The 23,025-nt window shown below is 38.5% G+C and overlaps 1 protein-coding gene across 2 annotated transcripts in view; it reads left to right on the plus strand.

The window, feature by feature from the left end:
• The window catches only part of bahd1 (bromo adjacent homology domain containing 1), a 31,334-nt gene that overhangs the window by 2,311 nt on the left and 5,998 nt on the right, over window positions 1–23,025 (plus strand). The window contains exons 1-2 of one of the 2 annotated variants that reach the window (XM_023353263.1): window positions 14,122–14,346; window positions 19,997–21,581. In XM_023353263.1, the coding sequence (XP_023209031.1) occupies window positions 20,078–21,581 (1,504 nt within the window). In that variant the 5' untranslated portion in view covers window positions 14,122–14,346; window positions 19,997–20,077. Of the gene's footprint in view, window positions 1–14,121; window positions 14,347–19,996; window positions 21,582–23,025 lie in introns of those variants that run through there. The other variant, XM_023353262.1, reaches the window with a different exon arrangement.

Consider the following 23,025-nt stretch of genomic DNA (forward strand, 5'->3'; position numbering starts at 1 on the left):
GAAATATCTATATCATCCGTTATATATTTTTGATAAAACAAGGAGCCAGTGCAGCGATTTAATGGGTGTTTGTGACCTGATCTGACCCACAAGTGTTGGTCAGGACTCTGGCAGCAGCATTAGGGATGAGCCCGAGTTATTCTTTGTGTCCTGTTTCCAAAGGGAACCATTTATTCCTTTAGATCTGAGTTTATAACCACAGCGTTGTTTCTTGCATACTCTTATTTTTAGCTTTATTGAGGCTAATTGAGCGCTCTACAACCTTTATTTTTGGAGCAAAACCAATTACTTTTGTCTTTTCAGCGTAATGGTGGATGAAATTTTTATACAGCCTCCTTTCAGTTTATACAGCAGCCAAATGAGACCAAAATCTGTTTTCTCCTCTTTTTAAATCCATATCTAACTTTTTCATTTCAGTCTGAACGGCCTGATTCCAAGCTTTCCAACTGCTAAAAAAAATCAGATTTTTGGTACTTCCATATCTCCATACTTAATCTGAGATTTCATATCATCTGCAGTCTGAATGGTAATGCTGCATTTTATCATAATTGGATCATAATCCTGCACCAGAAGAAGCCAGATATGATAAATCTGAACGTAAACAATGGCTGAAAATTATTAAATTAAGTAAAAAATCTGCGTCACTAAAGCGCCTCACATCACGATCTCTCCACTTCTGGTTCCGTCTACACATCCAAACAGACAGAAGGTTGTTGCTGTTAGTTGTGCTTTACTTTTATTAGTTTATGATGTTGTGACAATATTGTTGGTTCCTATTGCTGAATAACTTTAAAATCGATCCATAAACGGCTCCTTTCATTATTACTTCTGCAAATAATGCGCTGCTGTTTGACGTCACCGTTCTTCTTCTGCACTTCCGAGTCGCTTTAGTGTTGTAAACCAGAAGTTTTATTGTGATTGAGCCATTTAGTAACATGAATGACCACACACACACACACACACACACGCACGCACACACACACACACACACACACACACACAATAATCATAGTTCAGTGTGTACTGATATATTTGCACTTTAAACTAGTCTAAAAATACTTGGTAAGATTTTGTATTTTTGCAGTTAAGAGAAGCAGAAGAAAGTAAATATAATAATTTCGAGAGCAAAATGAAGCAGAAACCCTTTCTGTCACACTCAAGTCAACATTTGGTTCATTGTGGTGTTATAGCAAACACTCTGATCCTGAGTACAAAGATATTTAATGCTTACTGTGGTTTTTGAAAACTAAAATTTGCGATTCAGTACATGTTCTTCTTGTGACAGAGGGAATGACGTCCAACAACAAACGACTAAAATTAGTTTAAAATGGGGCGTGCTGTGGTGGCGCAGGGGGTTAGCACGCCCCACGTTTGGAGGCCTTTGTCGCCGACGTCACGGACGACCTTTGCCGCATGTCTTCCCCCCTCTCCTCACCCTCCTTCCTGTCTGCCTACTGTAGAAAAAATAAGAGCCACTAGCGCCGCAAAAACTCTTCGGAGAAAAAAAAAAGAAAAAAAAATTAGTTTAAAATAAAAAAGCTGAAGTTCATGAAGTTAAATTTATCAACAAACTTCCTTTACCTTTAATATCCCATCTACATTTTTGACGTCTTTCAGTTTTTCTGTTGCAGTTTTGGCTTTGGCTACCTTCATGTTGAAACTGATTTTTAAAGTGTTTTTATGTTTATTAGATCTGCTAGTAATATAAACAAAAAGTGAGAATATGAACTCTTTAGTTTAACTTTTAGCTGTCTTTTACTAATCAAGATTGTTTATTCCATAACTTACCATTATGTTAAGTTGTTTTGTGTCCAGTTTTATAGCAGTTTTAAATAACAAATATTGCAGTACGATAAATTACCCAAGAAATTATTGTGATAAATGATAATATTGCTGTTTTGATACCATTTTTAAGTAATATATTCATATTGATAATGCAAGTTTGCTCTCTCAATTTCACACAGAATCTCTACAGTGGAAGTGGAAGATATTTTAAATATCCAAAATAAAACCCAGCAACCAAAAACAATAAATAACTGAAACCATAAGTAAAATGGTTTGTGATGTCTCTGTAAACAAAATTGCCCTTCAAAAAAATATTAATCATCAGAATAGAAAATGACCTAAAATGGTAAAAGTTGACTCAGAAAGCCAGCAGCTAGTATATTATTTTTAATATATTTGTAAATATTGTCTTCTTGTTCTTGCAGAATGTGTCAAAAGTGGTCAGTTTTTAAACTGCTTCATGACATTCAGTGGGAACCCTGACCCCAAGCCCTCACTTATGTATAAATAAAAGACTCGAGTTGACCTTTTCGCTCATAATGACAATGAATCCATCAGTTCCTCGCAGCAGCAGATTGAATGCGGCTTGCTAAACAGAGACGCACCGGTTCACACATGAGGAAAAAACAGGTTATCAATCCTGGACATAATCCCATTATTCCTGATGAACTGCTCTCCTCTGTGGCCACACACATTCAGAGAGAAAAGGAGACACACAATGACCTCCCAGCTGTCCCCAGAGGAAGGACGGCACAGCGAGATGTCCAGTTTTCAGGAAAAATCTGGGAGATATTCTTTAACTCACCGTTTGCAACGACGTCACTAAATCATTCAAGGCACCAAGATGGACGTTGGAAGTGAGGATCGGGAGTATTAAAAAGAGCGACTGAAATTTTTTCCCAAAGTTGTTTTTGTCAGTTTATTCGTGGCTTCTACTTTTTCTAGTCAAGCTATTTCGTCTGTGAGTCTAACTCACTTGGTTGGGGCTCACAGACGGCGGTATTTACAGAAGCTTGATATAGCCGGAGGTTTTTTATGCTAGGCTACATGACGGTGTGGCACTGTTTCCATGGTTACTGACAGGTACCTTTGCCATAATACGACATTTTACATGTTTCCAATAATACTTGCTTATGAAGTATATGAACGTTAATCTTCTTACCTTGTAAATAGTGTTCGCTGCAAATCCGCGGCTACACCGAGGACTGACAGTCATTATGACTAACGCTGCTGCTGCCGCCGTATCTTTCCTCATTAAAAGTTATACAATAAAATGACAAGTTTGGTTTGTATCCTTGTCTGTTTGTGCAGCCGACCGCGCAGCACCCTGTGACCATTTTTACTGCGAAATAAACTTACTAAAAGCGACATAAAGCCACCACATGTGCGATCCTTGACAGATTTTACAGGAGCGCAAAGGTTGTTTTGACATCCGTCATGGCGGAGCGGCCGAGTTTCGAAGATAATGACGTCACGTGCAAAGTGTCAATAGAGGAATAATATAAAAAACGTACACTATGTAGCAACCTACACACTGGAAACACTGACAGGTTCAGTTTTTCCAAATCACTTAGTCGTTATAATCAGAGGTGGGTAGAGTAACTATAAATTTACTCAAGTAAGAGTAAAAAGTAGCCGTCCAAGAAATTACTTGAGTAATAAATTATTTGATAAAAAGTCTACTCAAGTATTAATCAAATTATCAATCATTTAATATTTAAAAATTACATCATCAGATGGACAGAAATATTAAGTTATGTGGAAATTTTAGTATTTTAAGGATATAAATGACAATCATTCATAAAGGTAACGAAAAAATAACAAAATCAAGTAAAATAAGTTTTTGTCCAAATCAGTTTCTTTCAATAATAATAATAATAATAATAAAAACATATGAAACTTTAACAAAACTGCAGGTGTGTGTCTGTCTGGTAAATTTTTGTTTGTTCTTAATTCAGTGGGTAGAAAATCTAAAAATTTTACTCAAGTAAGAGTAGAGATACTTCATAATAAAATTACTAAAGCAGAAGTAAAAAGTACAACATAGCAAAAAAAACATTTTTTTTTTTAAATGTTACTCAAGTAAATGTAATTGAGTAAATATAAGTAGGTTATAAAACAATAGCAGCCACCTCCCTGTCAGAAAAGGGAGTTTAAATATTCCCCAACAGAAACTAACAACTCATCATGACTGTTTTTTGTTATTCTTACTGTCTGGTTATTTTTTAATAACAATTTGTTTTATCAGGCCGCATGTTGATGCAGCAGCTCCAGTTTAACTCCCCAGGCTGGATTTGCATGCCTCTTTGTGTCTGTGATGCTCAGAGCCAAATACATTCATTTATAATGAAAGAGCGAGTAACTCTTAGTGGCTACACTTCATAATTTAGCAATTTTGTGGCTTTAACAAAGTGGTTGTTGATGACTGGAGTTCTGAGTTACCTGCTAGTCATTTCAGATTCACTCCCACAGGCTGCAGGTGTTTGATACAGATGGAGACAGTTCATATTTTAACTGATTTTCGTTTTTTAAATCTTTGAAACATTAAGAATGTTTTTTTCCCCTCCTTATTTTGCATTCTTTTATAGTGAAATTTGCTAAAATTATGCCTGGATTCACACCAGCCCTGATTATTCCGAGAAATGACTCGTGATCTTTAATGAAAGATAAAACAAATATTCGACAACCGCTAAAATCTGACGCTACTCATTTTTTTTTACGTTTTGTGAAGCAGGAAGTTGCGTTCATGTCTTCTTCAGAGGTACTTGTGTCGTTAGTGTAGCGCCCCCGCAGGCGAGGAGGGCAACATGTTTTTCAATCGTTTGGTTTGTTTGATTCAGTGCGGTGTGAAAACTATGGAAGCCCGTTTCCGCCACTCTGTTAAAAACAAATTATAATAAATTATCTCATTATAATGAAATAGTAACTCAAAATAATGAATAATGGTATCTCATTATTTTGAGATACTATCTCATTATAATGAGATAATTTATTATTTTTTTTAACAGAGTGGCGGAAACGGGCTTCCATAGAAAACGAACCGTAACAGCTGAAAATGAAACAAATGTAGCAATTGTGGTCGCCTCTATGGACTATCAGGTGTGAAAATGTAAAGACTAAAACATCCAAACAAACATTTTACTCTCAGCTTTTGTGATACCGGAGAAAGTTTTCCCAACATTTAGTGGGATTGGGCGGCAGGCGGTGTGGATCGGGGCAGGAAAAGCTGTGCTGTGTTTCCGACGCAGCTGTGGAAACGTGCAGGTCTGGTTCGTGGAATCACAGGAGAAGAAAGGAGGCAGGGCTTGTTCTGCAGGAGAGACAAGGAGACCCACAGACTGGCGTCAGCTGTCCGCCGCTCCACAGCTGCAGCAGCGCGTTCAGAGCCGGGGTCTTTCTCACTTCACACACACACACCCACCCCCACATGTCTGCGCAGCTATCTTTGCGGGGACTTTCCATTGACTTACATTCATTTCTACAGCCTAAACCTTACCCTAACCATTACATACCTAACCCTAACCATTACATACCTAACCCTAACCATTACATACCTAACCCTAACCATTACATACCTAACCCTAACCATTACATACCTAACCTTAACCAACACTCAATTCACACCTCAGTCCTAAATCTGACCCTTGACCCAAAAACAGCGTTTCCCGTTGTGGGGACAAGGCTTCAGTCCCCACAAGGAGCAGCGGGTCCCCACAACGTAGTATATGTCAGGAAAATGGTCCCCACAAGGTATTGGAAACAAACGCACTCCCACACACACACACACACACACACACACACACACACACACACACACACACACACACAGGGGCTCTTCATATCTGCTGCAAGAGAAAGCGAGTGTGTGTGTGTGTGTGTGTGTGTGTTTTATGTGTTGTTCCTGGCTGTGACTGAACTGAACAGAAGCTTTCAGTGTGACGGAGAAACATCCTTCTCCAGGTGTCCTCCAGTTCAGCAGAAGCTAAATCTTCTAGCTTTTCCTCCGCTGTGTTGCCGTTTCTCACAAATCCTTCTTGTTTTTCTGATTCGCGCTCTGAAGTAATGAAAGAAAAACAGGAGGATGGATGTGGAAAAGGAAATCTCTCTTAGATTTTCCTGAATTCAGAGGCTTTCAGACATCACCTGTAGATGCTTTTCTCCTCTTACCTCTTCTGTTGTTGTTGTTGTTGTTATTCAGGCTGTCTGGCATCAGGAAGAGTAAGCAGATAATTAGACCTCCTGTCTCTAGTGTTGATCATCACCGGAAAATATTAGTTAGGTAAGGGAATTTTATTTATAAAGCACATTTTCAGCAACAAGGCAATACAGAGTGCGTTACAGGAATTAAAAGGAAATACAAACAAAATAACAAACCAAAGGAAAGAGCAAAAGAAGAAAAAGCTAATAATGTTGATCCAAAGTAAATAAACTAGATATTACGGTGTGTTACAGCCATTGTAGAGAAATAAGGAGAAATAAGGAGTGAATTACAACCAAAAACCTCAGAAGTTTTTAGATTAATGTCAGAAATTATCCACAAAATCTTGAATATTTCTGAGATTCAAAAGTCAAAACCTGATTGAAAAAACCCTGAAATTTTTAGATTAATGTCAGAATTTTTTCTTTGAAAAATAAAAAAAAAGAAAATTTGAGAGTAAAAATAAATTCAACTTTTCGGACTCAGAAATTTCCTAGATTTTTTTTTTATTTTTTTTAGAACATTTCTCAGTTCATTTCCCACAAATGCAACTTTTCAAATTCAAAAATTTTTATCTAGAAAATTTCTGAGATTAATCTCAGAATTTGAGTTTTTTTCCAGAAGATGTTGAACTTTTCAGACTTAAACATTTCCATGTTTTTTCTTGTTTTTTGAGCAAATTTGCAACTTTTCAAACTCAAATATTTTCATCTTTATATCTAGAAAATTTTAGAAATTTTCTGATTTGTTTTTCTAGCAAAAGTTAAATTGTTCAAACTAGATTAAATTTTTATGAATTTATTAAGCTATTTATAATTTTTTTAATTAATTTTCTAGAACATTCCTGAGATTTTTACTGTAAATGTACTCCTCCTTTTTCTTTTTCCCCCTAATTTGCCATTGTATTGGCATGTGTTGATTCAATAATGGTGCAGTAAATGTGATTTGTTTCTTTTTTAAATGCTACTTGTCATTTAAACAAACACAATATAATTATCCTGCAAACAGTATACAGGAGCAAACAGTGTGAAGACCAATAGAGACATATTTACACCTGACATTAACATCCATGCAGGTAATTAAACCAGAAATGAACAGATAGAGGTGGATGTTGGATCAAAAGCTGATTGTGACGTTTCTCAGTAAAAACGTGCTGCAACAGAGCATCTGTTAAGAGAACAGACCAGCTGCTAAAATCAATCAACTTCACTTCAGATTTAGTTGACGTTGTAGCAGATACTGATGACGTCACTTTACACAGAAAAATATAAATAAAATTAAGTTATTAATGTTTTTGAATTTAGAAAATATGTAGAAATATTATCTGAATACTTAAGTTGTCAGTTTATTTATTAGTGCAACTCCAAAGGAAAGAGAACCGTTTGTTCAAAATGTAATAGACACCATAAATCCACATTTCCTAATGACTTGATTTTAATACCTGCAGTTTTCATTTGAGTCGTCTCCTTTAAATTTTATTCATTTAGATATTAAATGAATAATAAACTATAAAATGTCTAAACCATAAAATGTATGCATGTTCAGCGTTTTGGTGCTGAAAATTAGCAGCGATGCTAAGCATGGTTAGATAAAATGTAATCAGTAGCATGTGGGCTAGCACTAGCATGTTGCGTAACATTGACTTACTCCATTCAGGATGGTAAACCTAGCTATCATTTCAAATATTAGCTGAAATACTCATTTTAGCTACAAGACTAATACTAGCATGTTGTGTCAGAAACTAGCATGTTGACACTACCAGTAGGATGTGGGTTTCCACTAGCATGTTGACTATCATTGACTTCATTCAGTATGTAAACATTAGTGTATAAGCTAAAATTAGCTAAAATGTGAAGGTTAGCTGAAATGCTGCTAGTAGCATGTTTGGTATCACTAGCTAGTTGATGCACATTGATTTACTCCATTCAGTATGCTAAACGTTGCTTATATATACATATAAAAATTAGCTAAGTCCTTATTTTAATTGTGAGGCTAAAGTTAGCATGAGGGCAGTCACTAGTATGTACAGCAACTAACATATTGACACTACCAGTATGATGTGGGTTATGACAAACATGCTGATGTACATTGACTTACTCCATTCAGCATGCTAAATGTTGCTAATATACAAAAATTAACAAAAATGCTTATTTTAGCTGGAAGACTAAGGTTAGCATGATGGCTATTATAAGCACGTTGAGTGACTAGCATGTTGACACTATCAGTAGGATGTGGGTTATCACAACATTGACTTATTCCATTTAACATGCTACATGAAGCTAATACACAACAAATAAACTAAAATAATTATTTTAGTTGTAAGGCTAACATTAGCATGAGGGCTATCACTAGCATGTAGAGCAACTAGCATGTTGATACTACCAGTAGGATGTGGGATTTCACAAGCATGTTGACTTACTCCATTCAGTATGCTAAACGTTGCTTATATATACATATAAAAATTAGCTAAGTCCTTATTTTAATTGTGAGGCTAAAGTTAGCATGAGGGCAGTCACTAGTATGTACAGCAACTAACATATTGACACTACCAGTATGATGTGGGTTATGACAAACATGCTGATGTACATTGACTTACTCCATTCAGCATGCTAAATGTTGCTAATATACAAAAATTAACAAAAATGCTTATTTTAGCTGGAAGACTAAGGTTAGCATGATGGCTATTATAAGCACGTTGAGTGACTAGCATGTTGACACTATCAGTAGGATGTGGGTTATCACAACATTGACTTATTCCATTTAACATGCTACATGAAGCTAATACACAACAAATAAACTAAAATAATTATTTTAGTTGTAAGGCTAACATTAGCATGAGGGCTATCACTAGCATGTAGAGCAACTAGCATGTTGATACTACCAGTAGGATGTGGGATTTCACAAGCATGTTGACTTACTCCATTCAGTATGCTAAATGTTTCTAATATATAAAATATTACCTAAATTATTTTAACTCTAAGGCTAATGTTAGCATGAGGGCTGTCACTTTGAGCAACTAGCATGTTTTCTATGCTTTGCTACGGCAAGCCCCAATTAAAATGGATTGAATTAATTTTATTAGGTCGGCAGCACAAAGTTAATGCAGTGTCTAAGTAATTCCGTAAACATTTATGTAGCTGATATATCTTCACAAATCTCATTTAGCAGCTTTAAAAATACTCAAACTGGGCTTTGTGTTTTCTACCAGCTCATCGTTAACCCATGGCTGTTTTCTCTTTGGTGCTGTGGTTCATAAAAACCTCACAGCTTTTAAATCTGCGTTGATAACTGGAAATACTTTGGAGCGCCTTTGGGATATGTTAAAAACTTTTATAAACAGTCTAATTTCCTCAATCTGATGCTTGAATGTTTCATTGGGGCGATCCTAATAAAACATATAGTCCCTCTCCAAATATAAAAGGACTCGTAATGTTTTGTTGTTGGTTTTTTTTTTTGGCTTTATGATTCCATGTTTTCCCTCTGCTTAAGTAAAAAGCATAAAGGGTGATGATCCAGTTTTGGCTGGGTAATGATATCTCATCATGAGTGGTCACTTGAGACGTATGTGAAGACGCAGCTTCACTGCAGTTTCATGACATGCAGCTGAAGGCGATAAAGACTCGCACAGCGATTTCCTGGGATTAAGTTGTTTACTGCTGCATGATTCATCAACCTAAAAACACGCTGCTTTTATGACTTAAAATGAGTTCATGGCCTTTTGTTGAAACCCCTCTGGCTTCTGTCTGAAGATTAGTTTTATACTGCAGCAAGCAGAACAGTCACAGAATAAAAACTGTTTGATTTTTAAATCCTCACAAAGTCTTAATGGTGCTGTTTGGTTTGTTTTAATCAAACTCAAGTTCGTCTTCCTAGACAGTACTGTTTGTTTGGGGAGGTGTGAATGTGAAATTAAACTCTGGTTCATCTAAAAACCTTGGTTAAGACCCCTCCAAAACCAGGAAGTGGACTACAGCGCAGGGCATTCTGGGTAAAAACAACCCGAACAAACGTGCCAGTCTATCGCTAGCAAGAGAAATGGCTCATGGTCTTTTACCAAAGACAAAAGAAAAACCTAGAAATTGTCAAATCTGATGTTTACATCTCGTGAAGAAGGAAGTTGCGTTCAATGTTGTCTTCTGGGGTTTTTGTGTCATTTCCTTAAGTGGTTCTTAGTGGAGCGCCACCACAGGTGAGGAGGGGAAATACCATATTAGTGTCATTGTAGATAGAAAAAAAATATGTACATTTCCACCAAAAAACTCAGATAATGTTTAGAGAAAAAAAATAAGGACATTTCTGAGTTTGAAAAGTTTAAATTTTGCTAGAACATGAAATTTTCATGTTTTTCTAGAAAATTTCTGAGATGAATCTAAAGATTTCTGAGTGTTTTGGTGGCAGTTTATTCTTACTTTTATTATTTTTTTTTTTTATCTATAATGGTTATAAAAACCGTGGTAGAAATGTTTGTTGTCTTTTACCAAAGACAAATCAGAAATCCTACTACTGCAAACATTTGACTCCACTCTATTTTTGTTAACATTTTGTGTAGAAGGAAGTTGATCTCATGTCTTCTTCAGATGTTTTAGTGTTATTTCCTTCAGTCATTCTTGATGCAGCGCCACCACAGGCCATGGGGGAAACAGGTTTATAAATGTACGACTAAGTATTGGGACCATTATACATGTAGAAAAAAATGGCAAAATTTCTGCCAAAAAAACTCTCAGAAATACTCTAGAAAAAACAAGAACATTTCTTAGTTTGAGAAGTCAGTATTTTACTTGAAAGTACAAGGAGGAGAGCAAGTTTTACATTTAAAATCTGATCAAATTTACCAAAAAAATCTATATTTTTATTCATATCGCCAATCAACTATTATTTTCTAATAAAGCATTGACACCTCACATTTAAAACTGTCTATACAGCTAAAAAAAAGTCCCAAAATCTGCATTTATTTACTTGTCTTTTTATTCTTTCCCTGGTTTTGATCAGTCGAGACCTGAAGTTGTTTGGACTGAACGAACCGAAGCGCTGACTTTTCAGGCAGCGACGAGCCGAGAGAAAGATCAATAAAATAACCTGGCGTTATTTCTCTCTGCCTGATGTTATCTCTCCTCCTCCGAAATGAAAAATTCATCATCGTCAGTAAACATCTCCTCACATCAGAGTTTCTGGGGGAAAGGACATGTCAGATACAAACAGAAGATAAATGTAGGACATTCTGGAGATATCTGATGTCAGTTTTTACAAAACGCAGTGAGCAAATTCCTCTGTGTTTTCTTTTAGGTGAAGAGTCTGTGTGGAGTTTAGCTCATAATCAGAGGAAATTCATCTGAACATGAGTCAGAGCCTTGAAAACAAATAGACAGCGCTCAAAAGGAAAATGTTATTTCCAGAAATAAAGGTCAGATCTGGGATCAGTTTTTCTTTATTTGCTCTTTTTATTTCTGAGTCCTTCCTCTGAAATAAGAGCTGCTAGAAAACTATCTGGTCACTTTAATGGGAACATTGGAAACCAGTAAAGTTTTGTAGGCGTTTCCACATTTCCAGCCCTTTGCAGCATTTCATGATCTATTTATACATCTGTTCTTCTATCACTCCTCTTTTTATCCATCTTCATTGAAGATGTAAAACTCTCTCCGGTAAAGTCAGTTTTCTATTGATCTTTCTGATCCTACGCAGATTATTTGCATCATTATTGTGAGCTTCAGCCAGCAGGTAGACCTGTAGCTTCTTGTTGTTTTCTAAAGCTTTCTGCAGATTTCTACATCTTTTACAGCTTTCTGCAGCTTCATGCAGTTTTCAACAGCTTCCTGTAGTTTTTTTTAGAAGCTTTCAGCAGATTCCTGCAGCTTCCTACAACTTTCTGCAGCTTTCTACAGTTTCCCGTTGCTTTCCGCAGCTTTCTATATCTTTTTACAGCTTCCTGTTGCTTTTTGCAGCTTTCTACAGCTACCTGTTGCTTTCTATAAGCTTCCTGCAGATTTGTGTATAGTTCTGCAGCTTTCAGTAGGTTTCAGTAGCGTGTGGCCTTGTGTTTGTTGCAGCACAGGTCAGCCCTCTGCTGCCTGTCCTTTCCTCTCGCTCCCCCAGCACTCACGCCTCATTAACTCAACACACTCGGCTCCTTTACTGCTGTTAATTACACATCGTAAAGCTCATATTGATAAGGGCAATCAGCGTTTACACCAATTAAGCTAAATTCTGACGGCACGCCAACATGGCGCCACTGATACATCAATGTGTTTTAATAAATGGAAAAAAATGACCTTTAAGTGGTGAAACTATTTAACAGCTTGAGTGAGTCAATGAGCTGAGAGTTTTATCAATGCAATGTTGCACATTAGCACTGGGTTTATGTTTTGTGGAAAAATATCAGAAAATAAAAGACTAATTGCTCATAATTGGACTAAATGCGTCATTAGGAGCAGAGGATGCAGTAAATGAGCCTAATCCAAAGGGACACATCTCTCCATGTTCTGCTGTCAGTGACATGAGATTATTACTGATAGTCTATATATATTTATCTCACTAGTAGTGAAATAGACAGAGATGAGGTTGTTGGCAGGAATGAAGGAAACACAAAGCTGCTAATTAGTAATGCTCGTTAGGAGCAAATAAACAGCTGCTAATTAACCGGGGAAGCTTCAGGAGCAGCACCTATAATCAGCCGAGGAGCAGCTGCACAAGCGGTTTGAACTTTACAAGCTCCTTACTTCCTAAGTTTAGGCAGGAAAACGTTCATTGAAGAGCTCCGTTTGTTGCCTCGTGTGTGCAGAGTTGGCACTTTCTGCGTTGCTAAGTCGGTTTTTGCAACATCTGTTGTTTCTCCAGCTAAAGTGAGGGAAATGGCAGGATGCTGCTAGTGCCAGGCCTGGGTGTGGATGTCTTACGGCTGTTAGCAAAATATCGTTTTCGACAAGCTGAATGCAAAATCCCCACTCAAATAAAAGTGTCAACTGTTTTTCATCCCTGAAATTGACAAGCTGCTAAAGAAGACAGAAACTAGTTCAACACATCTCAGTTTTCAGCTTTTTTATTTTTATATTTCATAAATACAAGCTATAGTATATCTAAGATGTTAGGCTCGTTAACTTGTGTATTGTAAATTCAGTGTTTGTCTTCCTTTCAAATAGTTAAAATAATATGGCACTTAAACGCCACTCTGCATTTTAAAATCCAAATAATTTTAGTTTAAAATCTATATCCACAATAACAAAGATCAAATGTATGCTAATTACACATGATGCTAATGAAAGTAGCAATGATGAAGCAAATGGTGTTGACTTGTTGGCATGGAGGAGCCCAAACAAAAATCTGCTTTGGGTCCAGAAAAGCCTTGGGCCGGGACATGAACTATATAATATTTAATGGAATCTGAGAACTACGTTTCTGCTGTTTTACGTGTTTTTTTTTTCATAAATTTTATTGTTGCTTTAGGGACAAATGCAAACATTTTCCATTACAAATGTGTGCAAATCTTTGTTTATATTCTGCAAATGTAGGAAAAAAAAAACATTTTGCAACTGCAGCGTTTCAGCTAAATAAGAAATGAAATGAAATTACATGTGAATAAAGTTGTTCATAGATAAATCATTAGCAATGGTGCTAGCGCTCATCATCTAGCAGCCATCAGTTGGCATTTTATTCAGGCGTGCCAACAAAACACTTTTACTTGGGAAATTGTAGTCAGAAATTCCCCAAATTTATAAAAAGTTTGTTTTTCGAACTATTTATAAACTGTTCGAAAAACAAAAACATAAAAAAAGTTTTCCTCTTACTACTTCCTGTTGTCTTCTTTTGCGTTTTCGCCAGTAGTAACATCTGGCTTTTGATCACGTGACTCCTATGACGCTGAAAGTGTTTCGAAATAAAACTGCAACGGAAGCTCAAAACACTTTAGAGTTTTTGTGCCTCAATTTAACAAACTTATTTTCGTAATTTCCATTTGGGCAATTTTATGTTTACTGGAAGCGCAGCTATTGACTTCTTGTTTCTCATGCGATCACTTTCTAGCGGAAAGTTTGCTGACTGCTGGCTTAAAATAGACCATTCCAGTAGATCAGCAAAATCACACACTGAAAATGTGCTGCTGAGAGTGAAATCCGTGGGTGACGGCTCGGTCCAGAGGGACCAGTACGCGGGGTTCGGAGGGATGTCCCGGCGCACGCATGCGAACGCAGACAGCGCATGAATACTATCTCCAGCATGCCGCTTCGGAAGTAGGTCACCGCTCCGCCGATCCGTGCACCATGTCTGCAGCTGCTGCCGGCTGCTCGCTCCGTGGATCGCCGTCCGCCTCGCTCCGGGTCCGAGCCGAGGTTCGGAACTAAAGACGGGCTGGGTCACCCGGCGGGACGCAGGAGGTAATCGGCTTGAATTCGGTTCCAGCTGGAGATGACCGCGGTCTGCTGCAACAACTCTGCTGTAATCCGAGCTGCTGCTGTTCCGCTAGTACCGAGCGGTTTACTCCCTCAAGTCCGTCGGAACCGAGATGTTTCGGGTGTTTTACCCCCCTTTCTGCTTTTCTGATACTTCTCATGTAACACCCTGCTTGCTGTCGGATTGACAACTACGCGCTCTTCCGAGGCGAGTCTCTTTATTTCTTTATGGTCTCAGGCTTGTGATTTAAACGTTTTGCTCGGTGTGACTCGGATTCTTGCGTGGATGTGGGTGTGTTTGTGACTGGCTGGAGCGTGGAGGATGGCGGATGGCGGTTGGTGTTGCTGAACTGCTGATCCGCTCCAGAAAAGTGGAGATATCGGCTCGGATTCCTGCAGGAGAGCTGCAGCCTCGGGGCTTCCTGCTCTCATGGTGACAGCTCTACACCATGTCCTTCCTTCCTTCCTCTTCCTCCTGGAGATGAAACTACAGCCAGTTTAATACGCCATCAGAGAGAGAGAGAGAGAGAGAGAGCTAATTCATCTGTCATTGGGGCTTTATTTACTTACAGTTGCTCTCAGCTTGAGGGTTAATCACCCAAAGAAGAGCTCAATCATGAGCATTTAGGGGTTTTACTTTACTTTCCATCCCTAATAAGAGAATGCTTTTGTTACAAATGACTGAAATGTGAAGCTAAATTTTTTTTTAAAATCCATGTAAATATAATTTTTTAAATCACAGAAGCTTTGTGCTGACAAAGATGTATTAGGACCATTAGATGAGAAAAGAAAGGAGGACAAAATTTTGATTAACATAAATTTTCTGAGAGTTTTCACAGCTTGAAAGGAGGAACATTTGCAAGAAAACATTCAGAATTTTTTAGATTAATCTCAGACATTTTCTAGAAAAGCAAAGAAATTTCTGAGTTTGAAAAGTTGAAAAATTTCTAGAAAAAAACTTGAAACATTGAATAGAAGAACGTAGGAATTTGAGAATCCGAAAAACCTGAAAAACTTCAGAATTTCTGAAGTGAAATTTCTTCGACTATTCAAACTGAAAAAACTCCAAAATTTTTCTTTCTGGAAAATTTCAGATTTTTTTTTTTCTAGTAAATTTTTTAGTTTTCAAACTCAGAAATATACTTTTTTTTTAGAACATTTCTGAGATTAATATCAACATTTTTGAGCTTTTCTAGCTAATTTTCCCAATTTTCAAACTTCTAAATTTCAAGGGTTTTTTTAAAAGAAAATTTCAGAGATGAATTTTACTCGTTCTTTTTATTTATTTTTTTTTCTATTTACAATTGCCCTAATATGCCGGTGTGTGATCGTTCCTCTTTAGGTCTAGTTTCTGTTCAGCTGGATTCTTTTGTTGTCAGTTGCTGGCAATATTAATAAGTAGATCTAAATTATATTCCTTAAACAAATATGCACCAATAAAACAGAACTTCACTAGAAAGTACAGCTAGAAATTATTTATAAGTTCTGAAATCTGGATGTAATGATGGACCTTAACATTAAGAGCTACATAAAGACAGTTACAAAGTCAGCCTTCTCCCACCTGAAGAACATTTCCAGGATTAATAAAGTTCGAACTTTAATGAACATTTAACACTGGTACTGAAAGACATTTTAAATATACTAAATAAGTAAAGAAAACAACAATAAAGGCAAATAAAATTACCGCACCTACAATAAAAAAACAAACAAAACTGGACCATCTATAAGCCGTTGGTATTTCCGCCGCTCTCGGTTTTCCACAGCAGAGGGCTGAGTCCTTAATAAGTCCAGCAGATTTAAATTGGCTGGATTTATTAAAGGCGCAGCCCTCCGTCTCCAACGCCGAACCATGGATTCGTTCACGCCGAGCTTACCTGCAGCGGCTCCATTTCCCTCCTGTGCAACTTAAAAGCTGCATCATATGAGTTTGAAAACTTTTCTCCGTCGTGCCTGCTGCTAGCATGCGCTTGTTCTAAATGAAATTCAGGCCTTTCTTATTTGATTTACCAATTTTGACTTCCAATGATTCACTTCCTGCTAAAGAGCCCCCTGGTGTTTGAAGAAACATCCACAGAAAAGTCGCACCGGGCAACAAGCCGCACGGCTCAATGTGTGGGGAAAAAGTAGCGGCTTATAGTCCGAAAAATACGGTAATTACTAAGTCTCCAGTTTGTGGTAGAAAGATAAGGGAAAGAGAAAAACAATCAATCATGAAAATGGACATTCTTGAGCTCTTTTTAATTTATCATGCAAATCATTGACTTATTGCTAATTTTGACAGGCTAATTAATTAACCACACCACTAATGGTTAATGTTATGAAGTGTGGTTGAGTGCAAAAGGCTGCAGGTTTTACTGTTGTGCAATATATTTTCTTTTATACGAATAAAACAAAAGCAAATATCCCAACATGTGAATGTGGAATTTGTAAAAATTAAAAATCTGTAGTTGCTGTTTCTGCTCAGTCTCTCCCTGAGCTCCTGTCCTTCAGCTGCACGCTTGTCCTATTCAAATGGAGCAACTTGATTTGATATCCTCAGACAGAAACTCAATGCGAGGCTCCTTCTGTGTGCTTATTATGTGGAAATTAAATTTCGCCCTCATAGATTGTGTTTCATGGTTCACCGAGTTATTCGGCAGTCAGGGCTGAAGACGGGCCAGTGAGATTGTTTGGAAATGTCCACCACAGGCAGTTAAAGCGGGTTTGCGTTCGTTTACATGCGTGCCTCTGTGTGATCGGGAATAATGTTTATTGAAACAGGCCGTTGCTTTCAAGCGTCTTGAGAAAGTCTGAGCGGTTTCCACTGTGATGGAGAGAAAATATCTGTTGTCTCTCCTGTAATCTTAAAAACACTCAGGGCAAAGCCAACGCTCATTTTTGGTTTTGAAACCCTTCATTTAGTGTCGCCCGACTGCGAGCTGTCATCATAAAAATACAGCAATTTGCTGCTCAGTTGGTCAGTAAATGAAGTGGTATGACACTTCAATCCGCTCGTCGGTTGTCAGATGTGTTTTTATGCGTCACAGCAACAGGTTTTCAGCAATAACCTGACATTATCCATTTTTATGGGGCGTGCTCGGCTGCAAATACGGAAAGGCTTAAGTGCTGAAGGTAAATGTTGAAGTGATGAAGCAGAAAAAGTCAACGACGACAACAGAAACTTATACAAAGTGAACTTTTTGCACGTTTTTGTACTTCTGTTTGGGTCCAACTGCTTAAAAGAAACACCTAGACGTTTTTCAGCAATAAGTTAATGTTTTTTGGTGTCTGGAAAATGAGCTGTATCAAAAATCTCCAAATTGCTAAGTCACATTCCATGGGCATTAAACTGTTACCTAGCAACCTCAGCTGAGCTCAACCCCGTTACCTAGCAACCCAAGTAGAGCTCCAGCATGTTTGGTCAGCTGGTTTTACTGCTGTATGCACTGCTGGAAAAGATAGGTGTTTTGTTGTTGACTTGCAACCCGGAAACAAACCGCTGCATTCTTGTTGGTTGTACAGAAGGCTCCACTTCTGCTTTTCTAAGATTTACGTTTTTATGTGCAAAGCAGCCTATTTGGATTTAAAGTGACAAGAGACCCTAAAGCAGGGGTCTCAAACTCCAGTCCTCGAGGGCCGCAGTCCTGCAACTTTTAGATGTGCCTCTGCTGCACCACCTGAACAGAATAATTAGGTCATTAAGGCTCTGGAGAACTGATCTACACAAGCAGGAGGTAATTAAGCCATTTCATTCCAGCGTTTTCTACCTGTGGCACATCTAAAAACAGCAGGACTGCGGCCCTCGAGGACTGGAGTTTGAGACCCCTGCCCTAAAACAACTCATGCTGAATGAGATCAGATTAATGAAAGAGGATTAGGAAAAACAGCTTTTTTTCCTTAGAATTCTTTCTAAGAGTTTAGACTTTTTCTAAAATTCTGACGTTATTCTAAGAATTATTTTTGTCTCAGAATTTTTACTTATTTTCTCAGAATTTTCATTTTCTTTCTCAGAATTTTGACTTTTTCTTCTAAGAATTATGTTTCTGTCAGAATTCTTACTTTAAGGATTCTGACTTTTTTCTCAGAACTCTTTTTTTTTTCCAAATTTTGACTTTTTTTTTTTTTTTACAAATTCCTTTTTCACAGAATGTAGACTTTTTTTAAAATCAGAAACTGTTTTTATCAGAAATTGTTTCTATAAGAATTCTGACTTTTAATAATGATCTTTTTTCTGATTTATTTTTTTTCTCTAAGAAAAAAATCCAAATTCCTTTTTACCAGTGGCAGTAATCATCTTCCGTACAACTACGGGCATAATGAAGTGCCTATAGCTTTGAGAACTGAAGTTCTGTTTCTCCCATAGACCGATCAGAACCCGTTCAAGGAACCACAACAGATCACCTTTAAGGTTTCTCCATCTTGAATCAAAGCATTATTGTGAAATCTCTGTGCTTTCCCAGCTAAAGAGCCTCTTCATATTAAAAGAAAAGCTTGTTGACTGACTTCTTGGAGGTCAAGCAGGATAATTGTGTTGCTCCACGGCAGGAAGAGCAATCCGTCTCCTCCTGCTGCTGCCACACATAAAGGTCAGCATCAGCTGAAACATCAGGAGCTGCGAAGGCCTTCGGGTCGGTGCGTTGGGTTCCTTTGTGATCTCAGATAGATGAGTGAATTGCATCAAGAGCTTGGTGGAGCTCTGGAGTTGCCAGAGACGGTTTGATGTGCCGCAGCAGCTTGTTGACATGGAAACCGAGGAGGTCGCTGCGCTGACGAGTGTTTCTGCCACCAGTTTTTGTAGAAATGAGCTTCTGGCTTGTTTTTGCTTCCAATGGTGCAGATTTCCTGCTCAAGTTTCAACATGGCAGAAAATCATCTAGAAATCTGCTGAATTCAAGATAAAAGATCCACAAATCTGTGATGAACAGAATCTGATTGAATATGTTCATGTGTGAATATTAAACCCTGCGCTTTTGATTAAACACTGAGAGGCTGAATATTTTTAATTTGAACTGCAGGAACATCAGGATGATTCAGATTAACAATCATTTCATTTTCTGGAAAAATCTGGAATTTGATTTAAGATTTTTTCTGCAGATGAATAAGGATAGAAAAACAACATGGAAACTATTTGTCTTTCCAGATTTTATCTCTAATCCCACTTTCTGAAACATCCATCCATCCATTCATTCATTTGTCCTCTTTTTTTAAATCATTAATCCTTTATTTATCATCATCTGATTTGTCCCATTTTTTCATCTAACCATCCATCCATTCTTTTTTATTAATCAACCCATCCATCCATTAGTCCTCTTTTTTAATCCATCCATTCAATATATAAAACTAAAATCTGTCCTCAGATTTTCCCACCTGAGCGGTGCCTCTCTGTAGCTCCTCCACAGTTAACATCTCTGCTTTTTCCTCTCTATTAATCTCTAAAAAAAATCCTCTGGGGTTTTCACATGACCGCTGCATTTATCCTGAGACTAAATCACACACAACTGACTCCTGGAAGAAGCCAGTTGTGCTAACTTTTCTATTTTACATGTTTTTATAATTCTGGTGATAGTTTGGTAATTTAATGTTCCACTCTAACTGGAAAAGCTCACTGCATGTGACTGATTGCTCTCAGTTACACGTGTGCTGTGTCTCTCCACAGATTAATGCCGACCTGACGCCATCTGCTGCACAACCTTTGGATGACGAGATTTCGGCACATCTGCTCACTGATGCTGAGACCATGGTGAAAGCGCAACAGAGCCAGCCGTTGCAGCGCGGGAAACTGCAGAAGAAGAATGCTTGCAAGAAGAAAGGGGAACTCAAACAGAAGGGAAATGTGGGAAAGAATGAGATTATTAAAAAACGAAAGAAGGACCCAAGAGGTTTTTATCACGGGAAGACGACTGGAGGATTCGGTAAAGGAAAGTCCTTCTCCTGTTGCGTTCTGCTTACCCGTCTGGATGAGAAACGAGTCAACAAAGAAAAGAATGCAAAATATAATCTGCAAAAGGGCGTCAAAGACAAAAAGAAAGAGCTCTCTGTTTCAAGATCGACCAAATCTGGACTTATGTCAGTTTCCACTGCCAATCAGCAAACTCCAGAACCAAAAACCAACCAAGAGGACGCCTTACTCATGCTAGCTTCCCCGGTTGTCGAGCCTCGCAGGCGGAGAATGGCCTCCCTGAACGCTGAGGCCGTCAACAGTTTGCTGCTCTACAGAGACGGCTCGATGATGGCCGACCTCACAAAGAAATCACAGCCTTCAGGCGAAGACGCAGACGGGGATCCAAAAGCCAAAAATATTTCTGCAGGAGGGAAAAGAGCCAAAAAACAGAAGGATCAGGCGGAGAGCATCGACTGGCTGACATTGCTAGCACCGACGCCGCGACGTCAGGCAGGCCTCACCGCCGCCACGCTGCTCAAACTCACCGGTTCCCAGTACAAAAACAAACGGCAGAAGAAGACAGAGTCCAATCAGGGCAGCTCAAACGTTGACCCTGTCTGTGGAGGACCAACGCAGACCAAAACGAGAAAACCGCACGCCAAATCAAACGAGCCGGTGAAGCACAGAAAACCGGATGCAGAGTTCCCGGCTCAGTCCAAAATGAGCTACTGCTGTGGTCAGTGTCAGCCGGGCACCACAGCGGGGCACGGCTTCCAGCGCGGCTCGTCGCTAGGATTCCCCTTAAAAACAATCAAAGAGGAGCAGATGGAGGCAGAAGTCACTTCCTGCTTTTGCTGCTCCCAAGAGAGATGCGTGGAGTACTGTCACAGACTGGCCCTCTTCCTGGAGGACAAGACCTTTAAGGAGCCGGAGGACGGCTCAATGTCCGACGTGTTCCACCACCACCACCACCACCATCACCATCATCACCACCACCACCACCTCCAGTCGCCCCATTCTGTCGCCCACCCCGCCGCCATTACCATCAGCCCGCACACGTACACTTGCTTCCCGGGCTACTACGTCCACTTCACCCATCCGGACAGCCCGCCATCGCCAATGCCGCCCCTGGCTTTGTGCCCAAGGAGCAGCAAGAGGCCGAAACTGCACCCCAGCGCCGGTCCACAACCCTCAGGGATCAGACACCCGGTTTACTGCTGCACTTCAGTGGAGGCGTGCTACGGAGAGCCCTGCAGAATCAACGGCTACTCCTATCCCAGTGTGATTCCTGCCATCACCAGAGGGGGGTGCCCTTACACCCCCAAAGACTGCGCCAAATGCAACCAAGGCATCAAAAGAGGTAGGCAGACGTCAGAATGTCAATAATGCGCTATCAAAATCGATAACATTTTATTTGCACAGCACATTTCAGCAGCAAGGCAGTTCAAGGTGCTTTACATCATAAAAAACCCAAAATACAAAGTCATAGAAACAATTAAAAATTTAAACATTACATTTTGCCGTTTCATTGATTATGTTTCAAAAGCAACTCTGAACAGGAGGGTTTTTGGTCTGGATTTAAAGGAACTCAATGTTTTGCAGTTTTCTGGAAGTTTGTTCCAGATAGAAGCTGAATGCTGCTTCTCCATGTTTGGTTCTGGTTCTGGGGATGCAGAGCAGAACCAGAAGACCTGAGAGGTGTGGAAGGTTGCTATGACAAAAGCAGATCTTTAAGCCATTCAGTGATTTATAAACTAACAAAAGTATTTTAAAGTCTATTTTCTGAGCTCCAGGGAGCCAGAGTAGGGACTGGGGTGATGTTTTCTGTCTTCCTGGTTTTAGTCAGAACACCAGCAGCAGCGTTCTGGATCGGCTGCAGCTGCCTGACATTTTAGGCAGACCTGTGAAGACACTGTTGCATTAATCAAAGCGACTGAAGATAAACCCATGGATGAGTTTCTCTAGATCTTTCAGAGTCATTAGTCCTCTAATCCTGGAAATGTTCTTCAGGTGATACAAGGCCGACTTTGTAACTGTCTTTATGTGGCTCTGAAGGTTCAGGTCAGAGTCCATCACTACTCCTAGGTTTCGGGCCTGATAGTTAGGTTTTAGTTGTAATAACTGAAGCTGTGCATTCAGTTATTTAACAACCTAAAGATTGTTCTTTAGGTCCAAAGATAATAACTTCAGCTTTGTTTCTGTTCAGCTGGAGAAAGTTTTGGTAGAAATGGTAGAAAAACTATTTACAATTACAAGAAAACCGTTTATCCATCTACACCTACTAAAAAGATACACTTTTACTTTACAGTATTATTTACAGTATTTCTTATGATTCATTTTCATGTATTTTATGTTTATAACTAAATTGAGAAGTCTTCCACATTTTAAAAAAATTAATTAGTTATAATTTGATTCCTTTTCTGCACATTCCTCATGTTTTACTGTTTTACACTTGCAGAAAAAGATTTTTCTAATAATTTGCATTTAAGACAAATTATGTTTACCACAGATTGTTAGGAGTGGATAAACTAATTACATTTTTACAAATACAAATGAAACTCCTTACTCTCTTATGTGCCTCTGAAATATTCTTTTAACAATGTTTTTTAAGCACCTTGGTTGTGGTTGGACATTATGACTCATGGTGGCAAATGTAAATTTGTGAAACTGAACTCATCTCTGAGGTAGAAAGGTGCTGCCGCTCATATCATGATGTTTTTGTGGGTATTTATCTCTTTAATTCGGTGCAGTTATTAATTTGACAACTTAAATCTCACTGGTTATTTATAATTGATAAAAAATCA

The sequence above is a fragment of the Xiphophorus maculatus genome, chromosome 19 (genome assembly GCF_002775205.1).
Source record: "Xiphophorus maculatus strain JP 163 A chromosome 19, X_maculatus-5.0-male, whole genome shotgun sequence".
Taxonomy (NCBI): domain Eukaryota; kingdom Metazoa; phylum Chordata; class Actinopteri; order Cyprinodontiformes; family Poeciliidae; genus Xiphophorus; species Xiphophorus maculatus.